Source organism: Halictus rubicundus, chromosome 1, assembly GCF_050948215.1.
Source record: "Halictus rubicundus isolate RS-2024b chromosome 1, iyHalRubi1_principal, whole genome shotgun sequence".
NCBI lineage: Eukaryota > Metazoa > Arthropoda > Insecta > Hymenoptera > Halictidae > Halictus > Halictus rubicundus.
This window is the reverse complement of record NC_135149.1, coordinates 4,958,454-4,971,159: the sequence shown is the minus strand read 5'-3', so window position 1 is coordinate 4,971,159 and position 12,706 is coordinate 4,958,454. Positions and strand designations below refer to the sequence as shown.

At 35.3% G+C, this 12,706-nt stretch overlaps 1 protein-coding gene and 1 long non-coding RNA gene across 2 annotated transcripts in view; one reads left to right on the top strand and one right to left on the bottom strand.

Annotated features, from left to right (window-relative positions):
* Positions 1-10,883, bottom strand: part of LOC143353538 (uncharacterized) — a 32,971-nt gene extending 22,088 nt beyond the window's left edge. The window contains exons 1-2 of the mRNA XM_076786950.1: positions 10,772-10,883; positions 1,436-1,882 (exon numbers count right to left, since the gene is read on the bottom strand). Of these exons, the coding sequence (XP_076643065.1) occupies positions 1,436-1,871 (436 nt within the window). The 5' untranslated portion in view covers positions 1,872-1,882; positions 10,772-10,883. The remainder of the gene's footprint in view (positions 1-1,435; positions 1,883-10,771) is intronic.
* Positions 1-12,706, top strand: part of LOC143353605 (uncharacterized) — a 166,081-nt gene that overhangs the window by 12,424 nt on the left and 140,951 nt on the right. The gene's annotated exons all lie outside the window — the stretch shown is intronic.

Here is a 12,706-nt window from a genome sequence, read left to right as displayed (position 1 = left end):
CTGATTCAATCCTATAGTCTTTAAACAAACGCCAATTTGCAATTCATGTGTTTTCTTATACAGGGTGTTTCGTTTATATGCAAACGGAAATATCTCGTGACGCACTGAAGTTACGAAAAAAATTTGTTTACAAAAATTGTTCAGTATGAAGGGTACAATCATATGGTGTAATTTCTTTCAGGACTCGAATGGCGGGGGAAATTTCAAAGTCAAATTAATTTTTTTAAATGGAACTATATATTTTTTTGTCATAACATGATAGCATTTTCCGAGATGAATTCAACGACATATCACATTATGTTATGTACTGTTACAAAATGTACTGTTACATGTTATGTTATGTAAATATTACAAATTACTCGACGATGAGGTAGAAATTCGCAATTTGGGCTCTGGACAGACCTAGATTGGACTTTTAGGAAACACAAGTGACCACTTTTAAACTGCTCATTGCAATATTGAAGCGTCAATTTGTCAAGATTTTGACCCTTGCAAGTTCATATACGTATATGGATTTCGTGTATGTGTGTGGTTACACAGAGTCGACCTGCCGGCCCCCTTAATGGGGGACGTTGGAGTGTGCTCATGGTGGTGGAAAGATAGTGTAAGGGGAAAAGGAGGAGAGGAAACAGATACCCAAATGGACATCTTCTGGAGACACTGGTCCCCATTCTAACTTCCTCTTCTACCGCGCTATTCCCCACGCTTTCGCCTCGGCCCGGTCATTTGACGCGTTTTATCTCTGTCGTGCATATTCCGGTACTAATGAGTACATACTTTCCCCCATCATGCGACACTGGTGTCCGCATACGTTGGACGTTAGTAGTAGGAGAAGTGGAAAGTTATTAGTGGGACCGCGGGGAAGACGTTGCACAAGAAAGAGATAGTGAAATAGCTCTTTCTCTTTCTTTCCCTCGCCCAGATGCGGCTAATGTTAGTGGGGGAGCCGCATCACTTGAGTAGGATCGTAAAGCAGCGACGTGGAAGAAGTTGAGCAGCTCTGATTTAGACAAATTTGTGAAACAATACAATTACACGTCTGAAGCAACGATTACAGTGCATGAGCAGTCTCCTCTAAACTGTCTGTATCTTTTGAACAGGTGAATTCTCGAAGTTAAGATTTTCTATTTGGGGTCCTTCCAGATTCTTCATAACATCCTCCAAATTTTATATCAATCGGCCACCGGTGCCTTCCGGAATAATACCCTTCGTGACATTTCCAAAGTACTAGATGCATGTACATACAGTACGTGTGGTACTACAAACATCTTTTTAAACAGGCATGCTTAAGCTAATAACAGCGTTGATCCTCATGAAAATAATTCAATTAAAAAAAAATAATATATCAAAATAATGTTTGTTCAATAAAAAACGAACCACTTATAAAATACGAATGTTGGAGAAATAATTTATTAAGAAGTGAAATGATTCATACCCGTTGTCGTGAAATTTTCAGTCTCTGCTTCCGTTTTCAGCACTTTCAACGGCGAAGTGATTCCATTCTCGACATCCTGCTTCTTAGGAGATTCCGTCGACAGCGACATCGTTTCCATTAATCTGCTTCTACTTCTGTTCACGCCGGCGTTCTCTCCTTGACTCCTCGACGAGTTTTTGGATATTGTATTGTGTCCGACACGACCCATGGCAAGTATACTGCTGGCAAAAAGGCTCTGATCATCTTGATTCATCAGGAACGGCGTCGCCACGCACGAAAGAATGATTAGGATCATCAGCGTGCCCATAGTGTACTTGATAATCCTCGGCCTCGATTTCGAAGAGGTTTGAGGAAAACCAGACGAGGAGAACTGGTCTGTTTGCGGTAGGATTGTGTACTGTAGGCTGGCATCGCCCTTTCGTACCGTTTTGTACATAACTAAGAAACCTGCGAAATGAAACAATTATCATATCATTAATCACTGGTACAGTCCATAGAAATAGATATGCTTAAGGAGATCAACAAATTGATTTCTTTATATTCTATCAGTTTAGATACTACAGTAGTCTCTCCGTAACTGTCGTATCGCGTCGGATCGGTCGAGCGACAATTCTAGTAGTGGTGATACATACTTTGTAGTGTGCCGAACGTAGAGAAGAATAACGATCGAAAACGAATGAGGGACCTAGCTTCGACGATTGGACTCTCTGCTTCTCTTTCTTTTCCGGTGGTCAATCGAGATGAAACTTGGTGGGTATGTAAAATTCAACATTCTGAACAACTTTTTCCTATACATGTAACCGCGGCTCAGCCAGTTTCGGAGATATTCACGAAAAACTGCAGCTACTACTACATTGAATTTTACCTATACGTGCACGTCCGAGACGTCAGTATGGTGCGACCGCTCATCAACTGTTTGTACAAATATATCACAACGATCGTCGAACAATCTATATAGCGTGTGAAGCTTTTACAATGTAATTATACAGAAAAGGGTACGACCTTGCCTCTGTTTTCTCTCTTTTGAATATTGGTGGTGGCTTTCAATATCCGACCCCGGGGTACACTATTCAGATTGATCGAATCATCTCTGCAAAAAGCCCTTTCTTTTTAACTTCTCTCCGCCACAAATATTCGGAGAGGTAATAATCAAGATTGTTATCCACAGACTCCTCCTCTTTACAATCGTAAACGCAATGTGAAATGTTAAACACTGTCAGCGTAGTCTCTACGCCCCACAGTGGGCAATTTGGACAAAATCGGATTCAAAATCAAGGAACTTTCGATAGGAATGAGGTAGAGCGATGAAATCTTTTTTAAATGAAAGCTGCAACTTTGTAGAATATGGGAAAAATAGAGAGATTGTGGTACGAACGTTTTTTAACCTCGAGAAAATTCGTTAAACGCGCACAAATTCAAGAAAATTTTAGTTTTTCCAATACCACGCGCGGAAAACATTTTTTTAAACATGCTATACATCATTTCCCATGGATTTTTTCACGCTGATTTCAAATCTGGTCTCAAAATTTGTCTACGACCTCAGGATTTTGCAAAAAATAGATTTTTGTGACAAAAACTAATGAAGTCATTTTTTCGTTGAAATGATTGGATGGTAATAATCTCTCTATTTTTCCCATGTTCTACAAAGTTGCAGCTTTCATTTTTAAAAAATTTCATCGCTCTACCTCATTGCTATCGAAAGTTCCTTGATTTTGAATCCGATTTTGTCCAAATTGCCCACTGTGCGCCCCCTCAACGACCTAGTCCCAACCAACTTGAATTATACGTTCTCCTTGAGACCTTGTATGTGATCCTGCATATATGTTATTAACAAAGTAACTTATTTATGTTAACATACTTTGTATTACGCGGAAGTGTCACACCTCGGACAGCACGTATAGGAAATATCCAATGTAGTAGTAGCTGTAGTTTTTCGCGAATATCTCCGAAACTATGGCCTTTCGGAAGTACAGCCGTCATTTTAATTAGAAAGACGAGACCAATACGATGGCAAAAGTTTCATTAAAGAAAACTAAAAAATTATAAAAGTTGAAATATTTTTCTTTGCTTGCATTAGTGTGAGTCACACCGATACTCGACCTCTCGCCGGCTCCGTCGCGCGCCGCACAGTGGTGCCAAATGGCCAAAAAGCGGTAAAAAATCTGTAAAAACGAAACTATCCAACGAATTTGTTTAAAAATTTGTGGAGAGATTGCCACAGGTACAACGCTTATTTGGCAAAAAAATTTTTGCAAAAAGTCGTTAACATTAAGTAATATGGGCTAATCGGAAATCTCTGTTTTCTCCTCATTTTTTATTTATGGAACCATACAACAAATCCTTTAATAGATTTTGGTCTGGCACTGACAGTTTTGGCAAGGTATAATATTGATTTAACTTTGTGTAAAAAATCTTGAGACTCTTCCAGACCCTTTAGCCGCAATTTAAGTTTAAATATCAACTTTCAGAATTTCCAAAAACGAATCGCACGGAAGTTACGATTATTTGATGCTTCAGGTGAAATTTTTTAGGGATATATCATTTATAATGAAGAAAAATGTGAAATTGTTAGTTAGAATGAATTGGTTACATAAAAAAAATTTAATAATAATTTCTTCGTGTTAAATAAACAAATCTTTCGTTCATTAGAGAAATTTTTAAGGGATATATATTAGATAGTAAAAGAAATGTGACATTCATACGTATAAAAAAATATTTAATAACAATTTTTTTATGTTAAATAAACCAAGTTTTCGTTCACTGTACCACTGTCGCAAAAATGCAACAGGCATTTTTCTGAGCGCTATAAAAATAATTTATATAACAAAAAAAATGGTTAATAAATATTTTGTTATACACAAAGAATTAATATATCATATGCATTTTACATTTGACTTTATTATTTACAAATATTCCTAAAAAAATTCACCTAAAATATCAAATACACCGTAACTTCCGGACGATTCATTCTTGGAAATTCTGAAAGTTGATATTTAAACTTAAATTGCAGCGAAAGGGTCTGGAAGGGTCTCACGATTTTTTACACAAAGTTAGATTAATATTACACCTTGCCAAAACGATTAGTTCCAGATCGAAGCTTTTCAAAGGGTTTTTTGTATTCCTCCATAAATAGAAATGAACGTAACGCAAAGAGGCTTCAAGTTAGTCAATATTACTTAATGTTAAACAACTTTTTTTGAAAAATCATTTTGCCAGTTAATAGTTTAGGCTATTTTTGAATTCCCGGGAGAGAAGAAAAGGTTATTTACCATGCGTATGTCTCCGTAAACAAATTTTTTTTAAATCGGACTTTGGCACATTATGCACGCACTATTAGGCTATACAAAAATAATTTTTTTTTTTATAAAAATCGTAAATTTATAAAATGGATTTTTTGCCGCCTTGGCACCACTGCGCACCGTCGAGCTTTTTTAGGACTAGTTTAGACACGGTGGAATCCCCGCGTCTCCGACAGCGCGGTTTGAACCGCGTAAAAATTGATAGTAGTTCAGAAAGAGGCGGCAACCGCGCGGATATGCAGGAGAGAGGCGAAGTTTTATCCAAGTGTTAACATGGAAGTTGAAGAAGCAATATGTTTGTGGTTGCTCCACAAAAAAACTAAAAAAAAATAGGAAAAGGCAGTATTGGGTGCATCCGATATTAAAAGATCGGCTCTCACATGGCCTATTTGTAACTCTATATCCGAAATTAAGAAATTTTGAGACGAAATTCTTCAACTATTTGAGAATGTCGATAAAATTTTTATAGACTTTATTGGAATAATCAGCACATTGAAATTCAATGATTGAATATCCCATATCGCTGGTCTTTTCTCCACTTCATCGAGAAACAATTCGGTGTCGAAACGATTCATGCTGACACACATCGAAAACGCGCGGAATCCACAAAACAAGTGAACGCTGGGAGTAACATTTTAACAATTACGGTAGAGACTTTTGCGACAGTTACGAAGAGAATACTGTATTCAAAATGTACACTCAAACCAATATTCTATAGGGTGATTCAGCTAAGTGTGCGACCTAAATTATATATGTATAAACTATTTGGTTGAAACGAAATTTATGTGATTTAAACACTCCAAAGTGCACTTTGGAGGATACATGTATCCTTGCACTTCTCGATCGAATACGCAAATGTATTAATTACACAGACCAAAAATTACAGTTATTTTTTAAATTTTCCCTACAGAGATCATTATGAAAATGTTAATTTTTATTCAAACGGATGTCGGATGTTAGTAAATATTGCAAACATTAAAAAAAAATGATTTATTTAAAAAATTTCAAGAATTATCTGTTATGGTTACAAATAACCATTATGAATAACTAAAATTTTTCTGATCATTAATAACCATTAACGTTGATTACAAGTACTTTTTTGGTCACCGTTAACCATTCACCACAAGAATAAAATTTACCGTTTACAATAAAGAAGCTCAAGGTGACCTTTATATCTCGATAAAGAACCAAAACAGAAAAAGACTAACGATCGCATTATATGCTACTCTTGAAACCATACAACTATCGTTTCAACCATTCTTGCATATTTTCAAATAGTTTTCATGTAATGTAGGTGACATATTTAGCTGAATCATCCTACGCATATAGGTGAAACTGGAGAGGCCTGATAAATAGGGAGATCTGATACTGTTTTATATTTCCTATCTTATAAACAAAAAAGTGCTGTATGCTAGAGTATAGAAGAGTGCTTTAAGTAAGTAGGTCGCGATAAGCTATAATTGAAGAGTCTTTGTAGGAAACACTGTAAATAGCAAATATCAAATTTTTCAGGAAGTACAAAAATGTTTTCCAACCACAAATTAGATTATTCGAGAAAGTAACTTTGTTCGAATTTGCAACATTGAGTAAATGTTTCTAATAGAGAGCTGTAAGCTGGCTAGGAGTTTGTACAATTTTTTTAATTCTCACGTGTTGCTTCTGAGAAAATCAGTGTCGGAAAAAAACATAAATTTTCAACTTTGAAGTCATCTTGTTTTTTTTTCAATAACAGTACAGTAATAGTTACACAGATCAATATTATATTAATGACATAAAATCATCTTTAAACAATGGTTAAAATGAAGAGCGAGCCTGTGACATACGAATGGCTTCTGTAGAAGCTAAAAAATCACGAAAAGAAAGTATACTGGAAAGCAGAGGTCAACTGAAACTGTTAGCTTTTATAAATAAAAGTTATTCATCAAGCTTCCAATTTTTAAATCATTTCTTTTTTCATTTTAAGTTAACTGTGTACATTAACACTTTAGAAGAATTCAGTTTTAATAACTATTTAATATTCAAGTAACAAAAGTTCAAGAAGATTGTATACTTTTAAACAGATACTTAAGGGTAAAATATAAAAGTTAGGAATATTTTTAAAATTAATTTTATTTAAGAAATTAAAAGCGAGATAACTATAGAAGAGAAAGTACATTGTGAGTTTTGAATATTTATTTTATCTTATAAAATATAACTAGGGTACGGAACCCAATTACTGTGGGAGTGCCAATTATTGTGCTTATATTAATTATATTTCTTTTTAAAGCATAATGGAGATTAAGAAAGAAATATTAAATTTTTTTCATTAAAATCAGTTAATATGTTATATATCTCTTTTTTAATATTCATCATGCTTTAAAAATAAGTATAATTAATATAGGCACTGTAATTGGCACACCCACAGTAATTGAGTCCCTTGCCCTATAGATTTCCATTTAGGTAGTCCTGTAGCCTAATCTGTGACGAATTCCATTTAAGGTTATTTATCGGCGTTCAAAACTTATATGTTTTGAATACTCGTGAGATTTCTTGTGGTAAAATATATCGTTGATCACGCGATGCTTATGTTTACAAATATGGGGTGTGCTGTTAGACAGATGTGTTTAGTTTGTGTTACGCTCGTTTCGACAGGATCAGTATTGCCGTGATTTGCGTTATACATTTTTTGTTTTGTTGTTGATTGATTGTTCAATGCCTGACTGTACACTAAATGAAGTTGCTGATTGAATTATAGTTTCGAGATAGTGTCAATATAATTATAGAACGGGTTCATGAAAATTCAAAATCAGGAAGGACTCACTATACCTAATAATATAAAGAACCATATTGCAGATGCATACCAACTATACTATCTTGGAAAGAATAAAATTATCATTCAGAGATAGGATTAATCTACGTATTAATCAATACATTGACGATTACGGTCGTACTTTTGAATATATACAAAGATAAAAAACAAGTGCCGGACATTTAGCAAATGTAATTTTTGGACGGTTGTAAATCGTCTTAAAGTGGTATGCAAGCCTTGTATGCCTAACAAAATGGAGTAAATCTAACATTTTTTCCCATATAAAGATACTGTAAAGAAAGATTTTTTTAGGGAACATTAAGCAACATTTTAGCTTTATTTTCATTTTGTTCATTAAACAAAATTACAGCATGGCGGAGTTGTATACTATTATCTAACTCCATCTCCAGCAAAACCTTGATATCTTGCATCCAGTAGTAAAAGCGAGTAGAATATAAAAAATAAAAAATGGTTGTATTAACTTAAATAAAAAAAGATTATCTTCAATGTAGCATAGGATTTTTCTGATACCTAATTTTTTGAATTTTTATAAATGTTTGAAGTTGATTTTTGTCAGTGATAAAGATATTTCTGCTTTTAACAGACGTCATTTTCTTATTATACAGAACTATTGAAATATCGTACGCTACATTGAAGATAATCTTTTCTTGTTTAAGTTAATACAATAATTTTTTTATATCTACCTAGTTACTTTTACCGCTGGGTGCAAGCTACCAAGGTTTTGCTGGACATGGAGTTACATAATGTTATTCAACTCTAATAAAAAAAAAATGAAAATAAAGCTAAACTGTTTCTTAATGTTCCCTAAAAATTTTTTTTACAGCATCATTATATTCCATTTCTGATGATTATTCCATTTTATTAGGCTTACAGAGTTGCATACCACCTTAACTGACCGTCAAAGGCAATCATATTACAATTCGTTTCGTACATGTCTACCTAAATGAAAATATGCAGTTTCATTTAAAAAGCTAAAGTCACCTTGAAACGGAGGCACATCATACTACTACGTATGTAACGTTTTAAAAACTTTTTTTTAGATAAATTTGTTAAATGATTTAATATTTTTCTACGATTATTTGTTTAGTCTTGTTTCTTTCACTCCATTTTTTGGTTCATCGCTGTATTTATATCTTCAGCCAATTACCCTGATCTCTTGCTAATGCTAACGATAAATAATAGACATTGTTATGAATATGCAAATCTGAATTAAATATTTACAACATGTATATCCAATAATGAAATAGTATTGTCTTGAATGGAATCATGGAAACAAAAAAATGCAACAATTATTGAATTGAATTGAATAGTGATTCATTTTACATACTTAAACATTTGTTACGCAGAATATTTTTTCAAGAAAAATTACGAGAATACGTTAGAAAATAGTTAATTAAGCAAGCATATTCTGAATTAAAAATAATTTTATCAAGTGATCCGAATGGTGTCCCAAAACTAAATATTAAATCTTTAAATATCATGTCAAACATTTAATCATTTTAATGGGTAATCCATGCACGGGCAAAGCATATCTCATTTTTCTTTCGTTACGAGTGATAGCCATCATTTTATGATTTATAACTTAGAATAATTTTTCGTTAGAATTCTTTAAATATACAGAATAAAAGAATTAAGGAAAGGGACCCAATTACTGTGCCTATATTAATTATACTTATTTTTAAAGCATAATGAATATTTTAAAAAGGGATATATAACATATATAGTTAATCAGTTAACGATTTTAATGAAAAAAATTTAATATCTTTATTTTAATATTCATTATGCTTTAAAAATAAGTAAATTAATATAGGCACAGTAATAGGCCCTTACCCTACTTCAAATAAATATTACTAAACTTCCAATCGCCGATTTTTTATCTCCCCATTAAAAAATGAGGAGCCCCCTCTTTTTCTGGTAGTTATCCCGAATGAACATGTTACATACCAAATGATTAGTACAGCATCTTATTTAATTAAAAAATATGTAATCGATGTTTGCAGTGATTATGGAAAGCTATTTATAACATGAAAATATGAAAACGATTGATACCATAGTTTAACGTGTTAATCTCTTTTACAGTAAAGAAACATATATTCTTCCATCACTAAAATTACCCATAAAACAGAATTTTTACCAGATATTCAACTATTCAGAGAAGTTTATGACAGAATGGGCATTATCGAAATTAATTCTTTAAAAAATAATCGTTAAGTTTAGTTAAGTAATCGTTTACTTTATTTGAACAACAAAATAATTTTTGAAAAATAATTACATTATTTGAATTTTATTTGAACAACAAAATAATTTTTCATTTCATGTTTCATTTGATCAAATAATTTGTACCCTCCAAAATTCTATTTATTTCACTTTATTTATTTTGTAACACAATACAAGGTGCACAATTATTTATAGAAACGTAAAAGAATATATAAAAAAATTTATGGAAGACTTTCAGCAATCATTAAATTATTAATGAAACTTGTTGAATTAGTTTCAAAATAATGATCTATGGTACACGCTTCCGCAATACATAGCCACAAGTATTTAATAATCAAGGTATTAAAATAAATTCTTCTAAATTAATAGTTAATTTCGTGAGAAAGTCAGATCAAATATTTTTCATTTTCGTTACTCTGACGGACCGATAGACTTTACCAAAATATCAGCCCAGAAACTAATTAAAAGATAAGTTACACTATTTTCCCACGATATTCACATTTTCTCTGTAACGGCAACCTATGATTAAAATTTCCGAAGGAGTTCATTGAGAATAGACAGGGAAAAATTGCAACAGCAGACCTCGACACTTTGCGTTGACGAAATCGATTTTTGATTTTCGTCTCGTAAATGCTAAATACCACGCGAACTAAGAAATCATTCGAATCGACGACACCGGTCTTTGCCACCTGAAGGTTAACTCTGGGTTCTCGTGCAAAACCGCGAAGATAATTAAGAACAAAAAGCATTAAACACATGACTGATCATAAGGTCGAGAAAGTAAAGTTACTTGCTACAGAGTGTGCACTATTAACGACGAAAAAATCATGCTAGAAATGTCGGGGAAAATTCGGGTTAGACAACGGAGTCACGAACGAAGCGAACTTTTTGGCTTGTAAATGGTAAGACTCGGTTGATGGTGTTCCGTTGACTGATTCGAGATGGTGCAAGAGATGAATGTGAGACAAAAATTCAGAAAAAAGAGTCGTGCGGTGACGGACAGATACTCACGATATGTGAATAACAGAAAGGGTTGCTATTCTCCGTTTCCACTTCCGGTAGTTTGCTCCGTCGAACGAACACGACAATCCGGGACAGACAGAACCTCCCCTGTGAAACAAATTCTTGTGTAAAATGCGCAGAATCGGCTCACGAGAGGATGGTAAAGGAGCTGCGCAGGCGTAGTAGACAGCTTCCGGAAATCCGTCACTATTTGAATGTAGCTGAGAGAGAGATGCGTGGAACCGACATGGGTTCAAGGACATTTCAGAATTCATCGACCTTGAACTTCCCTTCTGACGGTCCTGTTACGCATGACCCGAATTTCATCTTGAATCTTTTTTGTTTATGGCGTATAATACAGGCCCATCGAGATAAGTCCGGAAGATGTACGTAAGGCAAATATAAACAAAGAAATTGTTGATAAGGTAACTCACTATGTAAGCTACCAACGGTGAACAAATGGGAAAATGTCAGCCATGAATCGAGAATACGACCGAAGAGCGGCAATACTCGAATCGCTTCGTGTCGAAAAATCACAGAGCTGTGCAAAGTCTGCCCGTACGGGCAGCGATTTTCTTGCCCTGGGCATACACAGAACGGCGGGCACGAAGCCACGCTCCTGCGGGCAAGGCTGCATGTATTGGGTCTGGGAAAAAGTTCGTGGCGTTTTTTTAGTCAAATTCAGCTGGTTTTCTTATAGTGTGAAAATGAATTTATTTAAACCAAATATGCTCCATTATTATCAACAATGTTTCGCCATTTTTCGGGTGGAGCCATGATGCCATCGGTGAAGAACTTCTGTTGTTTCTGGTTGAAAAACTAAATCAAGTGGTTTTCACAGGCTTCTTTTGAAAGCAGCTTAATTCCATTGAGAGAGTTCTGCAGAGATCGGAACAAGTGATAGTCAGAGGGTGCTATGACTGGACTATACGGTGGATGCATTAAAACTTCCCAACCAAGCTCTCACAATTTTTGACGCGTCATCAAAGTGTGTGGTCGGGCGTCGTCATGGTGGAAGTCAACACCTTTCCTATTATTCAATTGGGGCCGTTTTCTTTCAATTGCGTGGCGTAATTTCTCTAGTTGTCCACAGTAGAGTTGAGAATCAATCGCCTGACCAACTGGAAGTAGCTCGTGGTGGACGATTCCCTTCCAGTCCCACCACACACACAGCATCACCTTTTTCGGCGTCAATCCTGGCTTCGGGAACACTTGTGACGGCTCACCATCCCTTCTCCACGATCTTTGACGCTTCCGATTGTCGTACGTGATCCATTTTTCGTCACCTGTTATCAGAAATGGACCGTTTCAGAAATGGATAAATTTCATTGCCCTTCAACAGCGCATCGCAGATGTTAATTCGGTCTATCATGTTCTTCGCACTCAACTCATGAGGAACATTGAGCTTCTTTTTGTAGCCAGCTTTCCGTAAATGGTTCATGTTTCGGCTTAAACGATTGTTCGAGTGCCTGATGCCGGAACCACTCGGAATTGAGCGCTGAGGAAAGTGGTGGAGAGGGCAGGTGATATGCGCGAAACGCGAAGGTTGCTTAAAGCCACTTTAATGGTTTTCGACACGACTAGGCCACACCGTTGGCACAAACAAAGAAATGTAACGGAAATCGCGATACAAACTATAGCGAGATAGGAAGCGACGATGCCGCGAGAAAATGAATAATTGAAAGTAGGTGACGAAGTCACGAGCGAAGTCTTAATGCAAGCGAGCGCTGCGAAGTCAGAACGTATTCTGTTCTCTCGTTCGCGCACGATAACGCACGAAACGTTGGAAGAACGGTTGATCTTATTATTCTAATAGCTGAATTCGATTCACCTTTGCTCGCGAGGTGAGATTCAAATGGAGGTGTTTGTCGCCGGTGACACGGCTGTTTACGCGAGCGAGACAACGGCCGCTCGGTCGCGCGTTCGTAACGCGAAAACAATTAT